At 49.0% G+C, this 22,289-nt stretch overlaps 1 protein-coding gene across 5 annotated transcripts; it reads right to left on the bottom strand.

Annotated features, from left to right (window-relative positions):
• Positions 1–647: 647 nt before the first annotated feature.
• On the bottom strand, positions 648–22,259 carry FBXO31 (F-box protein 31). Of its 5 annotated transcripts, XM_058155032.1 has the most exons (11): positions 21,892–22,016; positions 20,697–20,852; positions 15,660–15,731; positions 14,520–14,606; positions 13,985–14,061; positions 12,793–12,960; positions 12,549–12,623; positions 12,104–12,213; positions 10,015–10,168; positions 7,959–8,326; positions 648–1,090 (listed from the first exon to the last, which is right to left on the bottom strand). In XM_058155032.1, the coding sequence occupies exons 4-11, from the start codon at positions 14,572–14,574 to the stop codon at positions 868–870; spliced, it is 1,230 nt and encodes a 409-aa protein (XP_058011015.1). In that variant the 5' UTR covers positions 14,575–14,606; positions 15,660–15,731; positions 20,697–20,852; positions 21,892–22,016; the 3' UTR covers positions 648–867. The 5 variants fall into 5 exon arrangements, with proteins under 5 accessions (XP_058011015.1, XP_058011012.1, XP_058011013.1 ...); XM_058155029.1 differs by lacking the exon at positions 20,697–20,852 and having other exon boundaries at positions 21,892–22,259; XM_058155030.1 differs by lacking the exon at positions 20,697–20,852 and having other exon boundaries at positions 10,015–10,126; positions 21,892–22,259.
• Positions 22,260–22,289: the final 30 nt, after the last annotated feature.

Here is a 22,289-nt window from a genome sequence, read left to right as displayed (position 1 = left end):
CTCGCTGCCAGGAAATTTCTCCTTATTTCCAGTCAGAAGGGAAAGGCAGAGCCACAGTAGAATTAAACGACGAGGTAAAAAAAATATGAATAAAAACTAAGAGACTGCCTTAATATTTTTGAACAAAATATTAAGTAGATCTTAGTTTTTATTCATATTTTTGGAAGTAGGAATTGGCATAACTCCAAGCAAAACTTAACAGCTTCTTCTTAATATCAAGAATATTAGTATGAGTATTCTTAGCATTCTTCTTAATGCTAACAACGCCATGTAAAATAATGCCAAGCAAAGACAGTTCTATTTATGGTTACCTTTTAAGAAAAGCTTCCTGGGGCAGCCGGGTTTAATATTTTCTGAATCTCAAGCCCGTCAGCAGCTCCATTCTAGACCAAAGAGGCTTTTAAAGTCAGAAGAGCACATTCTGCGAAGAAGCCCAAAGCTACAGAGTCTTCTTGATTGCTTGGGAGGTGGGGCGAGGGGGTAACATGGAACGGCCAAGAGGTGTTCGTGGCTGGTTTTGTATTCTCACAAGCCTGCTTTGAGACTATTTCCGTGGTCTGCGAGAGGCTAGGTGTGTGTGTGTGTGTGTGTTTGTACCAATTCGGGCCTTGAGGTGAAGGTGGGAAGGAAATGAAAACACAAGCATGCAAGCTGCCCTCCCAATATAATAAAGCTATATTACAAACTATACATCACATATTGGGAAAGGAACGTTAGCGCACGAAGGAGGAGGAGGAGGAGGAGTACAATTTGATAAAAAGGCCGGATGGAGAAGGACACGCAGCCCCTCGCGCTGAGGTCCGGCGCCCAGGCCCCCACCATGGGAAAATGGGATCCTTCCTTCCTCGGGTTCCTGGATGGCCGCCATCATGAGGTCAGTAACTGAATGTTCTTCAGCATCTCATCGAAAGCTTCCCGGGACGGTGCCTCGGCGTTCTGGAAGGAGACTTTGATCCGACTGTAGAGGCTGAACGACTGCAGCTCTAACCAGATGAAGCCGAAACGGTCATCGTCAAACAGGACAAAAACGCCGGGGGTTCGTTCGGGGCTGGTGAAGCCGTGGCCTGCGATGAGGCCAGTCCCGTAGAAGCTGCCAGCAATGGAAGGAAAATAAGATGCCATGAGCATTTCCCAAGGAAGTCCGGTTCCCACATTCCATTCAGATAGAAGAAGCAGAGTGTTATGTATTTATGTTTGTACCTTTAAATATTTGAGCGGGAAATCAGCACGTTGCTGATTGGACGAAGCCTCCAGTAGAACTGTATAAAAGGAGAGGTTTTTCCCCCAGCCTGTTGCTGGGTTCACCCTATATTAAAGAGCTGTTGTCACTACCCTGGTCTCCAGCCTCGTTACTTCCCGAACATAACGTTGGCGACGAAGGTGGGATCTCGAGGCTAAGGAGAACCAGAACCGAGCTGAAGCACGATAGACCCGAACCCAGCAAACTCAGGGCAGAAAAGCGGAGATGGCCAGTTACACTCCGCCCGCACCGTTTGACCCGGCTAAGGAGAAATGGGGAACGTATATGACCCGTTTCGAAAGCTTTCTAGAAGCCAACGAACTGCAAGGAGTTCCAGATAACCGAAAAAGGGCTTATTTCTTAAGCCACTGTGGTCCGGAGGTCATTGATATCGCGGAAGCCCTGGCAGAGCCAACGCCGTTGCAGTCGGTGTCATGGCCAACTCTACAGACTTTACTAAAAAACCACTTCGCACCAACGCCGTCCAAATACGTGCGGCGGTTTGAATTCGGAGCGAAGGCAGATGGAGGCGAAACCATCGGTGACTACATGGCCGCCCTAAGAAAAGCGTCAAGGACTGCGGATACGCGACCTAGGCGAGGTGCTCCTCGAGCAACTCATCCGGCGTCAAAGACATCCGTTTGCGGCAGCGGCTGCTAGCAAAGAGCAACCTAACGCTGGCCACCGCTCTGGGCGAAGCCAGAGCACATGAAATCACCCAAGCGGCGGAGACACTGCAGAAGCCTGTCCCACCAAAGGCGGCGCGAAGGCAACCCGGTGCACCAGGAGGAGGTTCAGACCGAATCCGACGGTGAAGATGAGGAAGGGGTCTGCCGAACCGAGAAACGCGACAAAGGAGACAGAGATGAATGCGGGTGCTGCGGGGGTCAACACCAGCGGCAACGCTGCAAGTTTAAGGACGCGACCTGCCGGTGTTGTGGGAAGAAAGGGCACCTAGCTCAAGTTTGTCAAGCGGCCCAACCTTCCCGCCGAAAATTCAAATCGGCCAATCAGGCCGGAATCGGCAAGGCGACCATGATTGGCTCAAACAAAAAGCGCGGATTCAACCAAACAACTGTGGTCATAGGCGCGCCTCACCAGTGGAGAAGAAGATCTTCACCAAGCCAAAAATAGAGGGTGTCTGCCGGCTTGAAGTAGACACGGATCAGCGATCACCATCATGTCCTGGGACACTTTGGCGAAGTCGCTGCCGTCTGTCGCGGCGCCACCTGCAAGCACAACGCTACAGTCCACGACTACCAGGGAATCGCATCCCTGTTCGAGGACCACCTCCGTCCGAGTCGAGTACGGTCCACACAAGAAGACCCTGCCCATCACGATCGTCGAAGGAACTCTGCCCAGTCTGTTGGGACTAGACTGGTTTCGTGCCCTGGGCATGGGAGTGACTGGCATCTACAGGAGTGACTGTAACCTGAAAGACATTCTCTTTAACGAGTTCGAAGATGTCTTCAAGGACTGCCTGGGCAAGTACAAGGGACCCCTATTTCCTTCAACTTAGACCCCAGGTAGCCCCCATTAGGCTTAGGCGAGGGAGTCCCTTTTGCCCTAAAACCAAAAATCGATAAGGAGCTGGACAAGCTCATAAATCAGGGATTTTGGTGCCAGTCGATCACGCAAAGTGGGAGGCAATCGTCACCCCAATAAAGCCGGACGGGTCAATTAGAATTTGCGCTGACTACAAGGCGGCGCTTAACAAAGCCTTACAGAAAAGCGCTTACCCGGTTCCGTGGTGCAACACTTATTGCACTCTTTGGGGCAAGGGCAAGTCTTTGCAAAGTTAGACTTGGCCCAAGCCTACCAACAACTGCCCGTTGGCGCCCGCACAGCTGAAGCCCAAGCGATTGTAACGCACAGGGGCATTCAAGTGCACCGATTGCAATTTGGGGTCAGTGTGGCACCAGGGTTGTTCCAAAACCTAATGGAACGACTACTGCAGGGGCTCCCAGGGTAGTCCCTACTTTTGACGTCCTAATTTCAGGGAAAACATGGAGGAATTGGGGAGGCGTTTAAGAAAGGTTTTGGGCATTTTCCGGACAGCGGATTAAAAGTCAAGGCAAACAAATGCCAGATAGGGGTCGAATCCGTCGATTTCTTGGGCTACGGATAGACAAGAAGAATTCACCCACTGAGAGCAAGGTTAAGGCAATTAGGAAGGCTCCAGCGCCCAAAAACAAAGCAGAGCTGCAGGCATTCCTGGGATTGGTGAATTTTTACGGTCTTTTAAAGAACAAAGCAACCGTTGGAACCGCTGCATAGGCTCTTAGGAAAAATACTGTTTGGTCTTGGGAAAGTCAGAAAATAGGGCTTTTGAGCAGTAAAGAACCTGCTCTCAAGTGATAGCCTGCTCATCCAATATCACAACTCATTACCCCTAGTGCTGGTTTGCGATGCCTCCCCTTATGGGGTGGGAGCTGTACTCAGCCATAGACTCCCAAACGGCACAGAAGCCCCTATAGCTTTTTACTCTAGAACATTGTCCTCCCCAGAGAGAAACTACAGCCAGCTAGATAAAGAAGCACTAGCCATTGTGTCAGGGGTTAAAAAATTCCACGAATATGTCTTTGGGCGGAATTTTGAAATCGTGACTGACCACAGACCGCTACTAGGGATACTGGCTGGCGACCGCCCAACGCCTGTGGCACTCTCGCCACGACTGACCCGATGGACTATATTCCTAGCCGCTTATTCGTACAAGCTGCAGCATCGACCAGGAAAGGAAGTGGGGCATGCAGACGCGTTAAGCCGATGCCCACTACCAGGGGCAACCGACGACCCCACTCCGGGGACACCCATTCTACTTATTGACTCTTTGGACTCTGGCCCAGTCACATCTAAGGAAGTGGCTCGGGCATCATACCGGACATTGTGTTAAGGACTGTACTCGGTTGGGTACAGAGAGGGTGGCCCGCTGCGCCGGGCGAACGGTTCAAAGATTTTGTTAAAAAACGAGATGAGCTCTCGGCTCAAGGGGGTTGCCTGTTATGGGGTGATCGTGTAATAATTCCTGATAAATTAAGGGGAAAGGTATTGGACCTCCTCCACGAGGGTCACCCAGGGATCGTAAGGATGAAGGGGTTAGCTAGAAGCTATGTGTGGTGGCCACTCATGGGCGCAGAGATTGCTGAGAGGGTAGGGAAATGCCAGGCTTGCCAAGAGTCCAGACCTCTACCCCCAACGGCCCCAGTCAGGGAATGGGAAAAGCCCCAAGGGCCCTGGTCAAGAATCCACATTGATTTTGCTGGCCCCTTCCACGGCCAAACGTTCCTAGTGGTTGTTGATGCATTCTCCAAATGGTTGGAGATCATACTCATGAAATCCACTACGGCCGAAGCAGTAATCGCAGCCCTGCGCCACCTATTTGCAACTCACGGGTTGCCGGACACTCTGGTGTCCGACAATGGGCCTCAATTCACGGCAGCCCAGTTTGAAGAATACCTGGCAGAGGAGGGCATCCGACATGTCCTCTCTGCGCCTTTCCACCCTGCGTCGAATGGCCTTGCAGAGCGTTCCGTCCGGAGCGCTAAGGAGGCATTGTCCAGGCTCAAGCCAGGTGACTGGCAAACAAAGATAGACTTTTTCCTAGCCGTCCAGCACAGAACCCCAAGCACGGCCACCGGAAAAAGCCCAGCCGAATTACTAATGGGACGGAAACTCCGGTGCCCACTTGACCGTTTGAATCCCCATTACACACCAGAGGGTTACAAGGGGGAACTAGAAAAGACAAGGGAAATGAGCATAGGCGACCGGGTGTGGGCCCGAAACTATGGGGACGGCCCTAGTTGGTTCGCAGGCCAAATAATAAAGATAACCGGGCCAAAATCGTACGTGGTAGAGCTACCAGACAACCGAGTGTGGAGGCGCCACATAGATCAGTTAAGGAAACGAATAACTGATCAAACCGAACCAAATGAAACAAATCATGACCAATACCAATTTGAATTCACAGCTGACAATGACCCGGGGGAGGCGCAAGACTTAGCTGAGGTCCCAGAGTTCCAGCGACGCCATCAGGTTCCCGAGGGAAACAGCAGGGAAAATTACAAAAGTAATCCAGGGCTGGATGGCCAAGAAAAAGAATCTGTAAATAATCCAAGGCCCGACGGCCTAGAGAAAGAGCTGGGAGGAGAAAACAGCCCCTCCGACCAGCTCAAAACACCACCCAGAACTGAACCGCGCAGGTCAGAAAGAACTAGGAGACGCCCAGGTTATTTGCGTGACTACGTCGAAAAATAACATGTAAATAAATATGTAAATAGAGGCAAAGTGTTTTCTGGGAGGGGAGGAGTGTTATGTATTTATGTTTGTACCTTTAAATATTTGAGCGGGAAATCAGCACGTTGCTGATTGGACGAAGCCTCCAGTAGAACTGTATAAAAGGAGAGGTTTTTCCCCCAGCCTGTTGCTGGGTTCACCCTATATTAAAGAGCTGTTGTCACTACCCTGGTCTCCAGCCTCGTTACTTCCCGAACACAACACAGAGACGTTTCCAAGAAAAACCCAAGCTGTTTTTTCCAAAAAGCAACTGGGTTTTCTTGGTGGTTGTTTTTTTTTCGTTGAAAACATTTCGCTTCTATAATAACAACAACAACAACAACAGAGTTGGAAGGGACCTTGGAGGTCTTCTAGTCCAACCCCCTGCTTAGGCAGGAAACCCTACACCGCTTCAGACAAATGGTTATCCAATTTCTTCTTAAAAACTTCCAGTGTTGGAGCACTCACAACTTCTGGAGGAAAGTTGTCCCACTTATTAATTGTTCTAACTGTCAGGAAATTTCTCCTTAGTTCTAAGTTGCTTCTCTCCTTGATTAGTTTCCACTCATTACTTCTTGTTCTACCCTCAGGTGCTTTGGAGAACAGCTTGACTCCCTCTTCTTTGTGGCAGCCCCTGAGATATCTGAACTCTGCTATCATGTCTCCCCTAGTCCTTCTTTTCATTAAACTAGACATAGCCAGTTCCTGCAACCGTTCTTCATGTTTTAGCCTCCAGTCCCCTAATCATCTTTGTTGCTCTTCTCTGCACTCTTTCTAGAGTCTCAACATCTTTTTTACATTGTGGCGACCAGAACTGAATGCAATATTCCAAGTGTGGCCTTACCAAGGCATTATAAAGTGGCACTAATACTTCACGTGATCTAGATTCTATCCCTCTGTTTATGTAGCCCAGAACTGTGTTGGCTTTTTTGGCAGCTGCTGGCTCATATCGAAATGGTTGTCCAAGAAGCTTCTTGGACAAAAAGCAAAATGTTTTCAAGGAGAAAAAAACGAAGTCCAATTGGTTGCCCCAAAAGCACCTTTGGGACAAGACCTGGATGGTTGAGAATCTCCATAGACATTTCCAAGAAAAATTAATTCAGGCCTCACTTCAATGCAGATCAGCTTTCTGGAGCATCAGAGATAATTGCTCAGTCCACCAACAATGCTACAGAGCCTCACTTACCACAGTTAAAGGTGTTTCTCAACCTTGGCTGGGGAATTCTGGGAGTTGAAGTCCACAAGTCTGAAAGTTGCCACGGTTGAGAAACACACTGCACCACAGCCTTTAGCAGAGATGGGCAACTAATCTACGTTTTGACCCACCATTTCCAAAGCCATTTAAATCATCCCTCCCGATAAGTGGTGGGATCCTTCCAGTTTAACAACCGGTTCAATGATTGTGGACTTCGTTGTGCGCACGTGCGCAGTTCAACGAAAAATCACCTTCCGCGTTAGTGCTAGGGAATTAAAACAGCTGAGGCGCAGCCATCCGCTCTGCTGCCCTAATCAGCTGCAAAGATAAAGGTACCGTATTTTCTAGAGTATAAGACGCAGCTTTTTCCCCCCAAAAAAGAGGGTGAAAATCTGGGTGCATCTTATACTCTGAATGTAGCCCCGCCCAGCTTCTCAAATAGAGGTTTCAGACGCTGAAAAAGGCATCAGAAACGAAGCTTCAGAAAAGAAGCCCCCAAACAGAGCTTCAGAGGCTTTTTTTCTGAAGCTGTTTCAGAGGCTTTCAGCGGCAGAAAAAGAAGTTTTTTCTGAAACAGAGTTTCAGAAATTTCAGAGGCAGAAAAAAAAGCAAAAAAAAAAAAAAAGGCAAGGCACAGAGTTCACAACCAAGGAACCTATTGCTAAAATTCACCTCTGGGAACAGCTGATTGAGCGTATTCCAGGAAGCCGATCCACCTGCCAATCAGCTTTTTTCTTATTTTCCTCCCCAAAAACTAAGGTGCGTCTTATACTCCAAAAAGTACGGTAAGTAAAGCGCAGGAGCGGGTGGGCGGGCTCAGCAGATCGTCGGAGCTTCGGAGCTACCGGTTCACGAGAACCGGTCCGAACCATCCCAATTTTGATTATGCATTACTAAATCAAAATAACAATGCAGTCCTGATTAATTCCGCAAAGTGGGAATTCAAAGATTTTGAACCTTTCCTTCCAGGTTTGACAGACAAAGCCAAAATGTCACCGGTAGGATTGCCATGACTAACATATATTTAAAAAAATCCGCCCCAGACCCAGATAATGTAAATTTGACCAACTCCCAAGAGGAAAACAGCTTCCCGTGCTCACAGATTACGAGTTTTTGGCAAAGGCAGGAGGAATTTAAGAGACTCTCACTGAATATCAACATTATCCTGAGTCTTCGGAGAAGGGGGGGATATAAATGTAAATTTTAAAAAATCCATGGGAATCGTCTCCCCCCCCCAACCTTTAACATTACCATGCTCTGCAGGTGCGGGGATAATCTTCGTTTCGGGAGGCAATCCCACCGGGCAGGACGAAGGGGCAGGGGGCAGGGGGGGAGCCAGAGGCAGCTGCTCCTTCTCCAGCTGCCTCCGATCCAGCCCCTTCCTCCTCCTCCTCCTCCTCTTGCTTCTGCTGCTCCTGCTGGCCTTCAGCTTCCGGCCCCGTCTCGTCCGCCAAGCCTTCTTCCTGCTTCTGCTGTTCCCGCCGCACCTGTTCTCGCACCTCCAGCACAATCCGGGAGAGCTCGCTGAAGTTGCTCAGGTTTTCAATGTCAGGCAGCTGGATGGGATGGGCCAAGTCAATTTCGACCGTCTGCTGGCCGGCTGGGATGTTGGGATCGCCCTGGAGGTGAGACAGGAGCAGGTGAAAGCTTTGCATTTGCAGAAATGGCCGGACAGGACTTTGTCCACCTCTAACCTTGCAATTCTCCTAGAAGCTCCCACTCAGGTAGCTTCCTCCTAGCCATCTTCTGCTCCTCCCCACCCCTCTTATCTCCACTTACGACTCTTATCTCCACTTACGACTGGTTTGAAGTTGCAGCCAACCTGAGAAAAGGAGATTTTAAGACCCCGATTCAAAGTTCTGACACACAGGTCTTCTCCGCAATGATGTAGCCAACTTCAAGCCCTTGGCAACACGGCCGTTTGCAGCGTCCCACCGTCATGTGACTCTATTTTATGACGGTTTTGCTGGAAACCAGCACTTATTTCTGGTTTTCACCAAAAATCCTGCCCCTAGCAAACCACTGGTCCACTTAACAACTGCTGTGTTCGCTTTATGGCAGGGGTGTCAAACTTGATTTCATGAAGGGCCGCATCAGGGTTGTGTTTGACCTCGGGGGGGGGGGACAGAGGTCGTGGCCAGGGTGGGTGTGGCCGACTCAACGTCACTCGTGTCAGGGGCGCCTGTGGCGGCCCAAGCACTCTGCCAGTGAAAATGGGCTCCCGAGTTCTGTTTTTGGCTAACCCTAACCTTAACAGAGCTTGGTTTCTGCTGGTCCTTTGCTGTTTCCAGAGCATCCTCGCAGGCCAGATCTAAGCATCCAGCAGGCCTTGAGTTTGACACCCCTACTTTACATCTATTGCGTTTGCTTGATGACCATTGCAAAAAAAAAAATCACTAAGATCTTATAATAAAAGTAGTATTAGCCTGCATGACTTTGGTTCCCTCGTTTGGTCTGCCTTGAAGGCTGGAAATCTCTGGTTCTCAGGCAGACTGTCAGCTCCCTTCCTTCTGCCCTGCCAGCGGGATTCCAGCAGCCGTCTCTCTCCTTGCACCTGCTGGCTTTCAGCTCAAGAGCAGCAGTTGGGAAGGAAGGAAGGAAGGGGGTTACAGAGGCATGCGAAGAGATCCGGATGCCCGGCCCTTCTGGCCAGAGGCTGAGAGAGAGAACTATGAAGAGGCGTCTGTCGTCTTGACTCAACTTCGACAGCTCCAGGCGGCAGAAGGGATTGTTGTAGTTGTCTTTTGAAACTTACAGCTGGTTTTTTTTAGTGTTTGTGTTGATACTGCTATGTCAGGTGAGAGGTGTATATACTCCGTAGGTGGGTTTCAGCAGGTTCTGACCAGTTCTGGAGAACCGGTAGCGGAAATTTTGAGTAGTTCGGAGAACCAGTAGTAGATGGCCCTGCCCCCGTCTATTCTCTGCCTCCTGAGTCCCAGCTGATCAGAAGGAAATGGAAATTTTACAGTATACTTCCCCTGTCACGCCCACCAAACCACGCCCACCAAGCCATGCCACGCCCACAGAACCGGTAGGGGAAAAAAAAATTGAAACCCACCACTGATATAGTCTTGGCAGTGTTTCCGGAAAGCAGGATGGAGGCACTACTAAAAATAATAAAAACACATGGAGGAAGCAACCGCCTAGAACAGGGGTCTGCAAACTTGGCTCTTTTAAGACTTGTGGACTTCAACTCCCAGAGCTGCTGGCTGAGGAACTCTGGGAATTGAAGTCCACAAGTCTTAAAAGAGCAAAGTTTGCAGACCCCTGGCCTAGGACTCTGTAAGGCTGGACCCTCTATGCTCACCGTGATTTTCGTTCCCTTGGCCTTTTTCCCATGGAAGCTGAGCATGACGATCTCAAGGCCGTGGCTCCCGTAGGTCCCTTTGAAAAGGCCCGGCTGGATCAGGTACTCCGGACTGCACGGAGGGAGGTAAATGCGTCGGTATGTTAAGCAGTTGCTGGAATGGAAAAAGCAGCCCAGAATGACCAACCCAGAGAAGACCGGTCAGAACAATTCACCTGCCCTTATCAATCCGTGTATTTATTTCGGTTCACCGAATTTAGGGGCTGCCCATCTCATTCAGCGATTCCAAATCCAATATTGTGGTGTGAACTTTTATCATTGAAAACAAAGGTGTCCCAAATTCAAGTTTCTAGTTCTTTAGTCAGACAGGGAAAACAAAACTAAGGCCAAGGCCTGGATGACTGAAATGGGATAAATATAAATTCCTTGGTCCCTCCTGAGGAATTTTTACTTTAGTCCTATGTGTTTTGCCCTTGCTCCCTTTTCCTTGACGTTGGAACCTCTCCCCCCCCCCCCACTTTCAATACTGGCTAATTGAAAAGCAACATTAGGGAATGCTGTTTCAAAGCCAGCTTATTCGTAGGATGGTGGGTTAGTCCTCCTCTTTAGGCAGGCTGCTGTTTTAACACGCGAAAGGAAACCGATGACTAAAATAGGATGGGAAAAGTCTCTTCTGCTGGGCTTAAGTGCCCCGAGAACCAGAAAGGCTGCATCCTTCAACTTAAGGGTGAGTCTCCTTCACCTGATGCTTCCCAGGCAGGCAGGCACCTGAACTGGGGAAATATGGGAATTGCACTCCAGAATTTCCAGAGGACATTAAGGTGGGCAGGGGGAGGGGAGCACAAGGTTAAGAGGAGAAGGAGAGAGCTGGGGTAAGGAAAGGGAGAAGAGGGGAGCTCTTGGCTGAGCCCTGAGGAGTTTCCCCAGGGATCTGATGGCTTAGGCATTATCAGGAATACAGAAATCCCCAAAGGAGACTAACAAAACTGGAGTTGGGAGGAAGAAAGAGGATAGGGATTTCCCCTCAGGACACAAGACTGCTGGTACAAGAGACTAGCTCTGTCCCAAAGGCGCTTCTTCAAGAGGCAACTGGACTTTCTGGTTTTTCTTTGAAGACGTTTCGCTTCTCATCCAAGAAGCTTCTTCAGCTCTGACTGGATGGTGGGGAATGTGGAGAGTCCAGCTGCCTCTTGGAAAAGCACCTTTGGGACAACCATGACCTGGATGACTGAGAATCTCCACAGACAATAGACTAGCTGGCCAGCACAATTTGTTCCTCAATCAGCATCTTGAATTCGTCCCTTGGCTGTGATTAGCAATAGCAATAGCCCTTAGACCAGGGGTCTCTAACCTTGGTCCCTTTAAGACTTGTGGACTTCAACTCCCAGAGTCCCTCAGCCAGCAAAGCTTTAGAACAGGGGTCTCCAACCTTGGTCCCTTTAAGACTTGTGGACTTCAACTCCCAGAGTCCCTCAGCCAGCAAAGCTTTAGAACAGGGGTCTCCAACCTTGGTCCCTTTAAGACTTGTGGACTTCAACTCCCAGAGCCCCTCAGCCAGCAAAGCTTTAGAACAGGGGTCTCCAACCTTGGTCCCTTTAAGACTTGTGGACTTCAACTCCCAGAGCCCCTCAGCCAGCAAAGCTTTAGAACAGGGGTCTCCAACCTTGGTCCCTTTAAGACTTGTGGACTTCAACTCCCAGAGTCCCTCAGCCAGCAAAGCTTTAGAACAGGGGTCTCCAACCTTGGTCCCTTTAAGACTTGTGGACTTCAACTCCCAGAGTCCCTCAGCCGAATTGAAGTCCACAAGTCTTAAAGGGACCAAGGTTGGAGACCCCTGCCTTAGACTGATATATCTCTTCACAGTGCTTTACGGCCCTCCCTAAGCGATTTACAGCCTCTTGCCCCCAACTATCTGGGTCTACAATTTACCCACCTCAGAAAGACAGGAGGCTGAGCCGACCTTGAGCCGCTCAGAATCGAACTCCAGGTGGTGAGCAGTGAGTTAGCCCTGCAGTACCACATTCTAACCACTGCGCCGCCAAGGCTCTTTGAGGGAGGAAACCAGACTGCCCCCCCCCTTTCCACCTACTCGTATTGACTGGTGTAGATGAACTTCATCAGAATGAGCTCCTGCATGTGTTCATGGAAAATGTCCTCCAGCGTCCGACCCCATTCTTCTCGTAGCCACGTCCGGAACTCCTGCAGAAACAGCCAGGGGGGAGGGGCGGGAGAAGGTGAGACTCGCAGGTTGGACGTAAGTCCCTCTGATCCTGTTCGCGCTCCCACTAAGACCGCCACTTAGGGAGTCGTTCAGGAAACCAGCTGGAGGTTGGGTCAGTAAAGCCACCATTATTTGGAGCAGGGGTCTCCAACCTCGGTCCCTTTAAGACTTGTGGACTTCAACTCCCAGAGTCCCTCAGCCAGCAAAGCTGAAGTCCACAAGTCTTAAAGGGACCGAGGTTGGAGACCCCTGATTTGGAGGATGCCAAATTTGGAGGCTTTATTTGGGGGGGGAGAGGGAAGGCCCAGCTCACCTCTTGTCTCCCTCCTGACATACGGTGGTGATCTGTCTGGTTGCACTTGGTGGAAAACTCGTCCTTCTTCACAATCTGTCCGTTTTTGGAAAAGGGAGGTTAGAAGTCAGAAGCCCGAAGCCCAAGAGTCTGGAAATGAAGCCCCTGCCTGGACTAAGCATCTGAACAGAGGTCGTGGGGACGGTGCAGTTTTCCTTCCTTCCTTCCGTGGGAGAGGGAGAAGAGAGCCGGGGAGAGGCCTCACCTGGATATGCCCACTGTGGGGTCCCTTGTGCCCGTACATGCACTCGACCGTGGCGCTCCGCCTCTCCATGAGGTGAACCCTGAAGAGGGGCTTGAATCGCATGGGGCCGTCCACGTGAGGGTCGTGGGGGGTCAAGTACATCCAACCGATGATGAAGAGGCCGTCAACCTGCCAAGAGCAAAAGGGGCGGGTGAGAGAGACCTTGAGGGGTGGGGTGAAGAGATGCTGCCTGCAGATCCGGTTAGGCCAGGGCAGTTACAGCCTCCAGCTGCATAAACGGGCGGAGAGGAAGGGGCTCAGACAGAAGGGACCCTCCTTAATTTCTCAAGACTAGAAAGAAAACGGGGGAGGTTTGTACTTTCAAACTCTCCAGGTTCTGTAAATGTAGCCTTACGATAAAGCAGAAGGGGCTTCACCTTCAGCAGAAAAGTCTGATCCCTCTCTCTCTCTCTCTCTCTCTCTCTCTCTCTCTCTCTCTCTCTCTCTCTCTCTCGTCTACCTGGGAAGGCTGACAATAGGGAAGGGTCTCCCTCCCCTCCCCATTGGGCTGGTAGCTTTGCCCCAAGGCCTATATCCCAGCCTAGCTACCACTTCGGCTGGATCCCTGCCTTCCTGCTCAGCTCCCTGCAGTCCAGTTCCCCAGTTTTTAATGGCTTTCGTCTAATCGGTCCTCCCTGCAAAATGAGACTCCTTCCTTCCCAGCTCATCCCCCTCAAAACCCTCCCAAGCGTTTAAGCTCCGGAGAGCGTTTGTGCCGCCAAAAAAAAATGCCTCCAGAGAGCCTCGAGCTAATGAAGTGGAAACCTCCCGAAGTTGGAAGCAGAAATGAAGACGGGGAACCAGGAGCCATACAGGGAAACTGCCTTCCACCACTTCAGCAGAGAGTCGAGCCAGCCGCTTTTAAGAAAAGGGTGGACGACCACCTGTCTGAAAATGCTACAGGGTCTCCTATTTGAGCAGGGGGTTGGATTAGAAGACTCTGCCCCCCCCCACCCCCCAAGGTCCCTTCCAGCTCTATTCTGATGGATTGGAGGATGTCCACTTCATGCTTCAGCCTTGGCCAAACCATGAATTCCTTCCAGGACAAGAGAAAGAAAAAAGAATCTTATACCCAGAGAAAAGCAGAGCAGAAAAGAAAAGCAGAGTTCACACAGCACAAGTGGCTCCGTATCGCGGAGGCTTCTGGACTTACCACCACATTTAGGAGACCCCCATAGGGTCCAATGTCTGGTTGCCAGAGACCTAAGATATGCCGGTACCGGTGAAGCACTAGGGAAAGAGAGAACAAGCAATCAGATATGAAGGAAAAGGAATTCCTCCGTAGCAAAACTAAGCACGAAGCTTGGGAGGGACAGCATTCTGCTTACTTTGTCCCGAACAGAACAGAACAGAACAGTTGGAAGGGACCTTAGAGGTCTTCTAGTCCAACCCCCTGCAGACCCTCCCTTGCTCAGATTTCAAGATAGCTGGCTGGGGAATTCTAGGAGTTAAAGTCCACACGTCTTAGAGGTGCCAAGGTTGGGAAAAGCTGTTCTAGAGCAATGGTTTTAGAACTGCCTCTCTACCACCCCCCCCCCCCGGTAGAATCCACCGCAGGGCTTCTGATGTTCTCGGTCCCTGAACAAGGGCCAGGGTTTTAATGATTAACTTTTGCTAATGACATGGTTAGGCAAGCACACGCCATGCGTTCACGGCACAGAAACCATTGGTCAGTGGAAGGTACATACGGCAGGTGTAAACATCCCTGTATTCCATGTGCTCGTAGTCAGGAAGAATTTTCATAAAACGTCCCGACTTCACTCGCGGGTTTATACCTGAGCAGACACAGCAGGGGACCCGTGAAAATGCCACTTAGCCCCTCACGGCCATCTGTCACAATGGTTACTTCAAAGTTAGGGTCCTGCTGGGGAGTTTCTTTGCGCAGGTCCTCTGAAACGATTTTGGCCTACAAAATTTAGAACGCTCTGCCTCCTTCAGGTGAGTTTAGCTACCTCAGTGGCGATGGGCAAAGTGCTTAATGGTCTTAACAAACGGCAAAGCTGAAGTATGTATGGCTGGGTTTTTATCTGAATGGTGAGTTACGGTCTAGATCCGTGATGGTGAGCCTACGGCACGCGTGCCACAGATGGCACATGGAGCCATATCTGTGGACACGCAAGCCATCACCCTAGATCAGCTGCACTGCGCCAGCTGATTTTCGGGCCTTCCATTCCCATCAGAAGTCGGGAAACGGGCTATTTACGGCCTCCAGAGGGCCTGGAGGGAGGAGAGAAGGCCGTTTTTGCCCTCCCCAGGCTCCAAGAAAGCCTCTGGAGGCTGGGAAGGGTGAAAAATTGGGCCTAATGGGCCCACCGTGCCATCGTGTGCCAAAAGCGGAAGCACGGGGGTCCATGCGCATGCACGGGGTGTGTGTGTGCATTGAATTATGGGTGTGCGCAGCTCGCCTGCTCCGGGGCAGATAGGATAGCACTCATTGGTTGCCCTCTCCCCTCCCTAAAAGAGCTTGATAGCTCCTCCTGCCTTAAGAAAGTTCAAAACATTCCTAAAGATCCATCTCATCCTGGGCACCCTTTTTTTTTTTGAACTATTATCATCTGGCAGACGGCACAGGATAATAAAAACAAGGACAAATAGGCTGAAAAGCAGCTTCTGTCCCAGAGCAGTAACTAAACTGAATTCTACTGCAATATTGTGCAGTAGAGTGCAATATCAGGGGTTTTCAATTCAATTGTATAGAATGTGAAGGATTGTTTTATTTTTTATGTATAATGTACGCTGAAGATGGCATTTAATTTCGTTGTACGAGGTGCAGTGGCAATAAAGTAAACTTGAAAACAAAACAACAACCTCAGAAACTTAGGACTTACGCTTGGCGTACACATCTCGACAAGATACGCCCGTGATTTCCAACTTCCGCAGGTTCTCGCAGACGCCATATTCTGAAATTCAAGGGAGAGACATGTGTCATCAAGGATTAAGATGTGCTCTAATGCAATTCCATCTGCAAGCCCATGTTCTAGTGCAGGGGTCTCCAACCTTGGTCCCTTTAAGACTTGTGGACTTCAACTCCCAGAGTCTCTGGGAGTTGAAGTCCACAAATCTTAAAGGGACCAAGGTTGGAGACCCCTGTTCTAATGGAGCCTTGTGACCTCCACTTATAGCCTGTGTAAGTTTTAACCTTGGACCAGTCACACAGACACAGCCTCCAACACAACTGCTGTTCTCAGCTGTCCCACTCGGTATCTCCCGTTTGTCATTCTAGTTTATTTTTCAAGTTGAGGCCACTTTAATCTCCACTTCCATACTCCCCAGCCAATCTCACATTTATGTATTTGCCCAGGCCAAAGGTGCTAGACGCCGTTCCTTGGGAAGCACCTGGCAGTGAAGAAAACCTCCTACAATGTAAAGGTTTACGCAGCCTGCCAATTTCAAAAGCTTGTCCTGGGAATCCATGATAACAATCAGGAAACACTCCGAATACTCGAAAAGCTGTTTACGATAATGGATGTTGCAAGAAAAAAAAAACACCCTCTGGTACATCTGATAAAACGCAAGGCAGAGAAAGATGAAAGTGGAGGAGGAGATTAAAAATCTCCCTCCGCTGCAAATTTACCAGAGGAATTAATTATTTAGGGTGTTCTAAAAGTGAATGCAGATGGAAATATATAACTTTTGGGCCTTTTCCTTGCATTCCGCAATCTAGATACGTTGAACCTCAGATGGATGAATATTCATAAGGAGAAATATCCCAAGATTTACTAATATTTACTGGCATGAACTGCGGTAGCTTATCTTGCTGTCACTCTTACAGAAAGTGGAACAGGCGGCAAACAATGCTACTTGAAGCTGGGGGGAAGAGGAGAGGAGGAGGAGGAGGAGGAGGAGGAGGAGGAGATAGCTGTTAAGAGTAAAGGTAGACATCTTCATTTGACAGCCTAAATGAAGCTTGAGTTTGGGGAAATAAAACAGCTGTAGCCTTGCCAAATCCTAACCCAGTGCTCAGCGCATGGTCTGAGATCATATCCCCATGTTATTTCCCAGGCAGCGCTGAGAGGGGGGCCAAAACTCCTCTCAATGTCCTTGTACAAAGGAGAAAACAGACTGCTGGGTTGCAGCCTGACACAATACTGGCTGTTTTCCTCACAACGCCCACCCACCCCCCAAAAAAAAACTTTCTAAAGGCAACATGATTTTTCACATTAGTTGTTTGTCTGTTGCCGGTTCCCTGGGATGATCTTAAGCCAACATTTAGATCGGTAGGAAGACGGATTGCTTCCCGGCAGTTACTGAAGGCAAAGATCAGTCTGGCTAACATTTAAAAAGAAAACAAACATAAGAGCTGAGGAATGATAAGGGAGTTAATCAAAATAAAAGCAAGAGGGTAATTTGCTAATCCAGTCCATGCAGCAGTCATGGGCATCTATTTATAGCCCCATACAACACTGAATTGCAACCTCTGTGCCTACAAAGTCATATGAGAGGGAGAAAGACTATTTATTCCAGAGCATCATAAGACTAAAGACAAAATCTATTGGGGTGGACTATGGCACAGAGATCATAGCAAAGAAACCAAGAGATTTGGAGCCGGATGCCAAAACAGAGCCACCATGACTGGTAGACAACATGTGTTGGATGAAGCCCATCATGCTGATAAAAACTTCCTTTCTCGTCATCCGGTTACCTGTTTTCTTGCAATGTTTCTACAGAGTTAAATATGCTCAGGGTCCTTTCAACATCCTGAGGAGTGCTGCTGCCCTTAAATACTCAGCTGTACACACACCCCAAATGGAGAGCCAAGTGGTGCAGGGGTCTCCAACCTTGGTCTCTTTAAGACTCGTGGACTTCAACTCCCAGAGTCCCTCAGCCAGCAAAGCTGGCTGAGGAACTCTGGGAGTTGAAGTCCACGAGTCTTAAAGAGACCAAGGTTGGAGACCCCTGGACTAGAGTCCTCCCTGAAGCACAAAAGCTGGCTGGTTGACTTTCTGCCAGTCTCTCTCTCTGAGCCCTAGTGATCTGTCTCATAGATTCCCTGTTTCTGCATAACCACCCTATCTTACTTTCTCTTCCCCCCCACTTCATCCCAATTTAAGTCTGCCCCCCAGTTCAGCGATTTCATGAGTCTGGTGAAGGGAGCTGCAGCTCAGGAGAACTTTTTGCCTTTAAATGAAATGTTAGTTGGAAAATGTTGAGACTCTAGAAAGAGTGCAGAGAAGAGCAACAAAGATGATTAGGGGACTGGAGGCTAAAACATATGAAGAACGGTTGCAGGAACTCGGTATGTCTAGTTTAACAAAAAGAAGGACTAGGGGAGACATGATAGCAGCGTTCCAATATCTCAGGGGTTGCCACAAAGAAGAGGGAGTCAAACTATTCTCCAAAGCACCTGAGGGTAGAACAAGAAGCAACGGGTGGAAACTAATCAAGGAGAGAAGCAACCTAGAACTAAGGAGAAATTTCCTGACAGTTAGAACAATTAATCAGTGGAACAACTTGCCTGCAGAAGTTGTAAATGCTCCAACATTGGAAATTTTTAAGAAAATGTTGGTAGCCATTTGTCTGAAATGGTGTAGGGTTTCCTGCCTGGGCAGGGGGTTGGACTAGAAGACCTCCAAGGTCCCTTCCAACTCTGATATTATTATTATTATTATTAAGATGCTACCAGACCCCTTCTGATTTTTGTGGCTATGCTAGAAAGTCTACCTTCTCGCCCTCAAACGTACTCCAGAAAAAGGAAAAAAAGAGAAGTACCCCTCAGTCTCAGGATAGGACAGGGTACCTTATCAAGCCGTAGCACCTTAGGAGCCAAGAAACTGAAACCTGCTGTATCGAATAAGATAGGAGCCGAGAACAGAAAGAAAATTACATAGTTAGTATTTGGCTTGTTACAATACTTTGCCTGCTATTTTCTCCAGCAGACACTGATCTCTGCTTTAGAGAAGCAGGAACTGTACCATAGCCAGGGTCTATTGGTTTCCCAAGATTGGTTTCCCAAGGAGAGATATATTACTCTACAGGAGAGAGAAAAAAGGCGCCTCATTTTAAGAAGACAAGTTTTAAAAGGAGTGTGATTTAAAAAGAGAGAGTGTGGTTCAAAAGTTAAAAAGATAGATTAGAACAGAGCTGGTAAAAGTTTAAATCACCATTCAACCATGACATGTATGGGTTGATCTTTGACCAATGGCTATTTCTCACTTTAAATAATAAACTTATAGTTTTATTCTGAGGGGGTGTGTGTGTGAGAGAGAGAGAGACAGAGAGAGAGAAAGGGAGAGAAGAATCACGCTGTCTCTTTGTCTGGAGGAAAGGTAAGTAGTGTTTTCGCAAGAAATGGAGAAAGAATAAACAACAACGACCAGAGCGAACTACAGTACACTTGATCACAGAAATGGATACTATAATGTTAAGGTTTAGATTTTACATATCTAGAGAGGGAGCAAGAGAGGAAAAACTGACTCACCAGAACTTCAGACAACAATCTGCCAAAAAAGGATTAGACTGGGGGGAGGGGGGGTCCAACCTTGGCAGGTTCAAGACTAGTGGATTTTAACATGCTGGCTGGAGAATTTTGGGAGCTGAAGTCCACAAGTCTTAAAAGTTTGCCAAAGTTGGACACTCCTGGATTAGACAATCGAATCCCTGGCCAGTCAAGAAGCTCCATCTCAAAAACAAGTGTTTTGCTGTTTGCGTCCAGACAATTAGATCTAGCTGTAGAAAGAAGGAACTCAAGAGCTGCAAAAGAAGTCTTCTAAAGCCTTCAGTAGACCAAGACCATATAATACAGTATCTTATCTTGTTCTCCTGGTAATAACCATCACGGACTAAGATAGTGCTTGGCCCAAATAATCTCAGGCAGGAAAGGTTAATGCAATTTGAGGCTCGATGAAGTCCCTTTGGAGAGAATTCTGGGCCTCCTCCAGCCCAGGAGGATGAGTCAGTGCTATCATCTTCCATATCCCGAGACAGGAGGAAAGAGCCGGGCGCAGGCATCCCGAGAGAGCGCATTGCCAGGCTCTGCCTTGGGCAGACACAGCTGTGCTCAGACGTCTGCCCCCCCCCAACCTCCTCTCTGGCAAGTCCAAAGGCATGACTTCACTGCAGGCAGCAGATGCAGCTACTGGGAGAGCAGGGGAAGGGACGGGCTGCGTTAAGGGGGCCGAAGGGCAACGATCCGACTGCAGTGCTGAAAAGAAAGAACAACAAAAACAAATCGGGCAGGAGAGAGCATGGTCTGGCTGGGAAGTGATCCAGAGGACAGGGGCTGAGAAAGGAAAAGGCTTTCCCCCAAATCTGGCTTGGGATCTGCGCTTTGGCAGTGGAACCATCACTCCTATGGTCAATATTCACTTATCCTTCCCGCCGCCTCTTAAACAAATCCACAAGCTATCTGGATGAAATGTTTTAACACACGCACACTTCGCTGTAGATTTCTTGTGTAGTTTGTGCAGATTTACGCCACTACAGCTCTTGGAAGACGCAATTAATCTTCAGATTGGGCTAAACTGGGCTACCAAAATGAGGAACAATAATAAGAGGGATTGTGGGGTTTTTTTTAACCACTTGATTAACCACTTAAGAGACCTAGCAAGATTAATTGTAGCGTGTGTGTGTGTGTGTGTGTGTGTGTGTGTGAAAGCACACAGCAAGAAGAATATGACTTTTTCCAATTCTATTAGGTGAATCCATAAAACAGACTCAATCAATAATTAGGTTCAAGACCCTAAGCAAACTGGTTACCACGAATGGAGTTATTGGAGTTTAGGTCAGAGGTCTGATTATTTTTGGCAACTGGATTATAATCACACAGTTATTTCTACCAGTTACTAACTGGCTGAAGGCTTCCTCCTCGGTTTACTTCCTAGAACTGATCCAAAGCAACCTTACGGTGGTTGAGAAAGGGACTTTACCAAACTCTTCTAGCTCTGCCTCTGACTGAAACTCATCGGCTCCATTTCTGTTCCTTTGCGACCTCCCTCCTGGGGTTGGGAGGCTGCCCACCCGACTTCTTTGCAAACACCACTAAGTCTTCTAGGGAACAGGATCTTCTGTGCCACCTTAGTGGCCTGGAAAGAATTTCAAAAGCAAAGAGAAACAAAGTATAGAGGGTGGTGGACATGGCAGAGGCGCTCGGTGAAGGGAGGGGCATCAAATAAATTAGGTAAGTAGGTAGATAGGAGGAAAGAAAGAAAGGAGGGAAGGAAGGGAGGAAGGGAGGAAGAAGGGAGGGAGGAAGAAAAAGAAAGAAAGAAAGAAAGAAAGAAAGGAAGGAAGGAAGGAAGGAAGGAAGGAAGGAAGGAAGGAAGGAAGGAAGGAAGGATAGAGAGAGAGAAGATAGATAGATAGATAGATAGATAGATAGATAGATAGATAGATAGATAGATACGATAGAGAGAGAGTAGATAGATAGATATATAGAGAGAAGAGAGGATAGATAGATAGATAGATAGATAGAGAAAGAAAGAAAAAGAAAGAAAGAAAGAGGATAGAGAGAGAGAAGAGAGAGAGGGGATGGATAGATAGATAGATAGAGAGATAGATAGAGATAGATAGACAAAGAAAGAAAGAAAGAGGATAGATAGAGAAGATAGATATAGAGAGAGAAGAGAGAGAGAGGATAGATAGAGGATAGATCGAGATAGATCGAGAAAGAGAGAAAGAAAGAGGAGAGAGAGAGAGGAGAGAGAGAGATAGAAAGAGACAGAGAGATGATAGATAGATAGATAGATAGATAGATAGATAGATAGATAGATAGATAGATAGATAGATAGATAGATAGATAGAAAAAGAGAGAGGACAGAGAGAGAGAGAAGATAGACAGAGATCGATACAGAGATAAATAGATAGAAAAAAAGAGAGGACAGAGAGATAGAAAAAGAGAGATGATAGATAGAGAATGAGAAAAAAATAAAATAAAAATAAATAAAATAAAAATAAAGCCCAGGGACCTCCTGCGGTCTGCAAGCGACGCCTCCCTGGGAGTCCCTCTCCCGGCCGCCCCTTCAAGGGAGGGGAGGGGAAAGGGGGTCCTTGTCCTCCCCCCCCACCCGCGACCCTTCCCCTGGCCCGGAGGGAAGGCGCCCCCCCCCCACCTCCCCGCCTGACCTTCCTTGCAGCGCCGGCGCCAGATGGTGTCTGTGCGGAGGATGCGTCGGAAGGCGCTGCAGACGAGCGCCAGGCTGGGCAGGTCGGTGCCGGGCAGGGAGCCGAAGATCTGGACCAGCAGCTCCGGCGGCAGCTCCAGCAGCGACAGCGGCGCTCGGCCCGCCGCCCCTCCCGGGCCGCCCCTGCCCGCCGCCTCGCCTCCTCCGCCGCCGCCGCCGCCGCCTCCGCCTTCGCCGCCCTCCTCGGGGTCGGTGTCCGGCTCGCTGCTGTCGCCCGCCGCCCCTTTGCGCTGCGAGCCCCGCCGGCGGCAGCCCCGCGCAGCCCCAGCCCCGCACAGCCGCGCGCACACCGCCATCGCCGCCGCCGCCGCTCCCGCCTCCCTCCCTCCCTCCCTTGGT

This window comes from Ahaetulla prasina, chromosome 12, assembly GCF_028640845.1.
Source record: "Ahaetulla prasina isolate Xishuangbanna chromosome 12, ASM2864084v1, whole genome shotgun sequence".
Lineage (NCBI taxonomy): Eukaryota > Metazoa > Chordata > Lepidosauria > Squamata > Colubridae > Ahaetulla > Ahaetulla prasina.
Note: the sequence above shows the minus strand (reverse complement) of the source record. Positions and strands in the feature narration are given on the sequence as shown.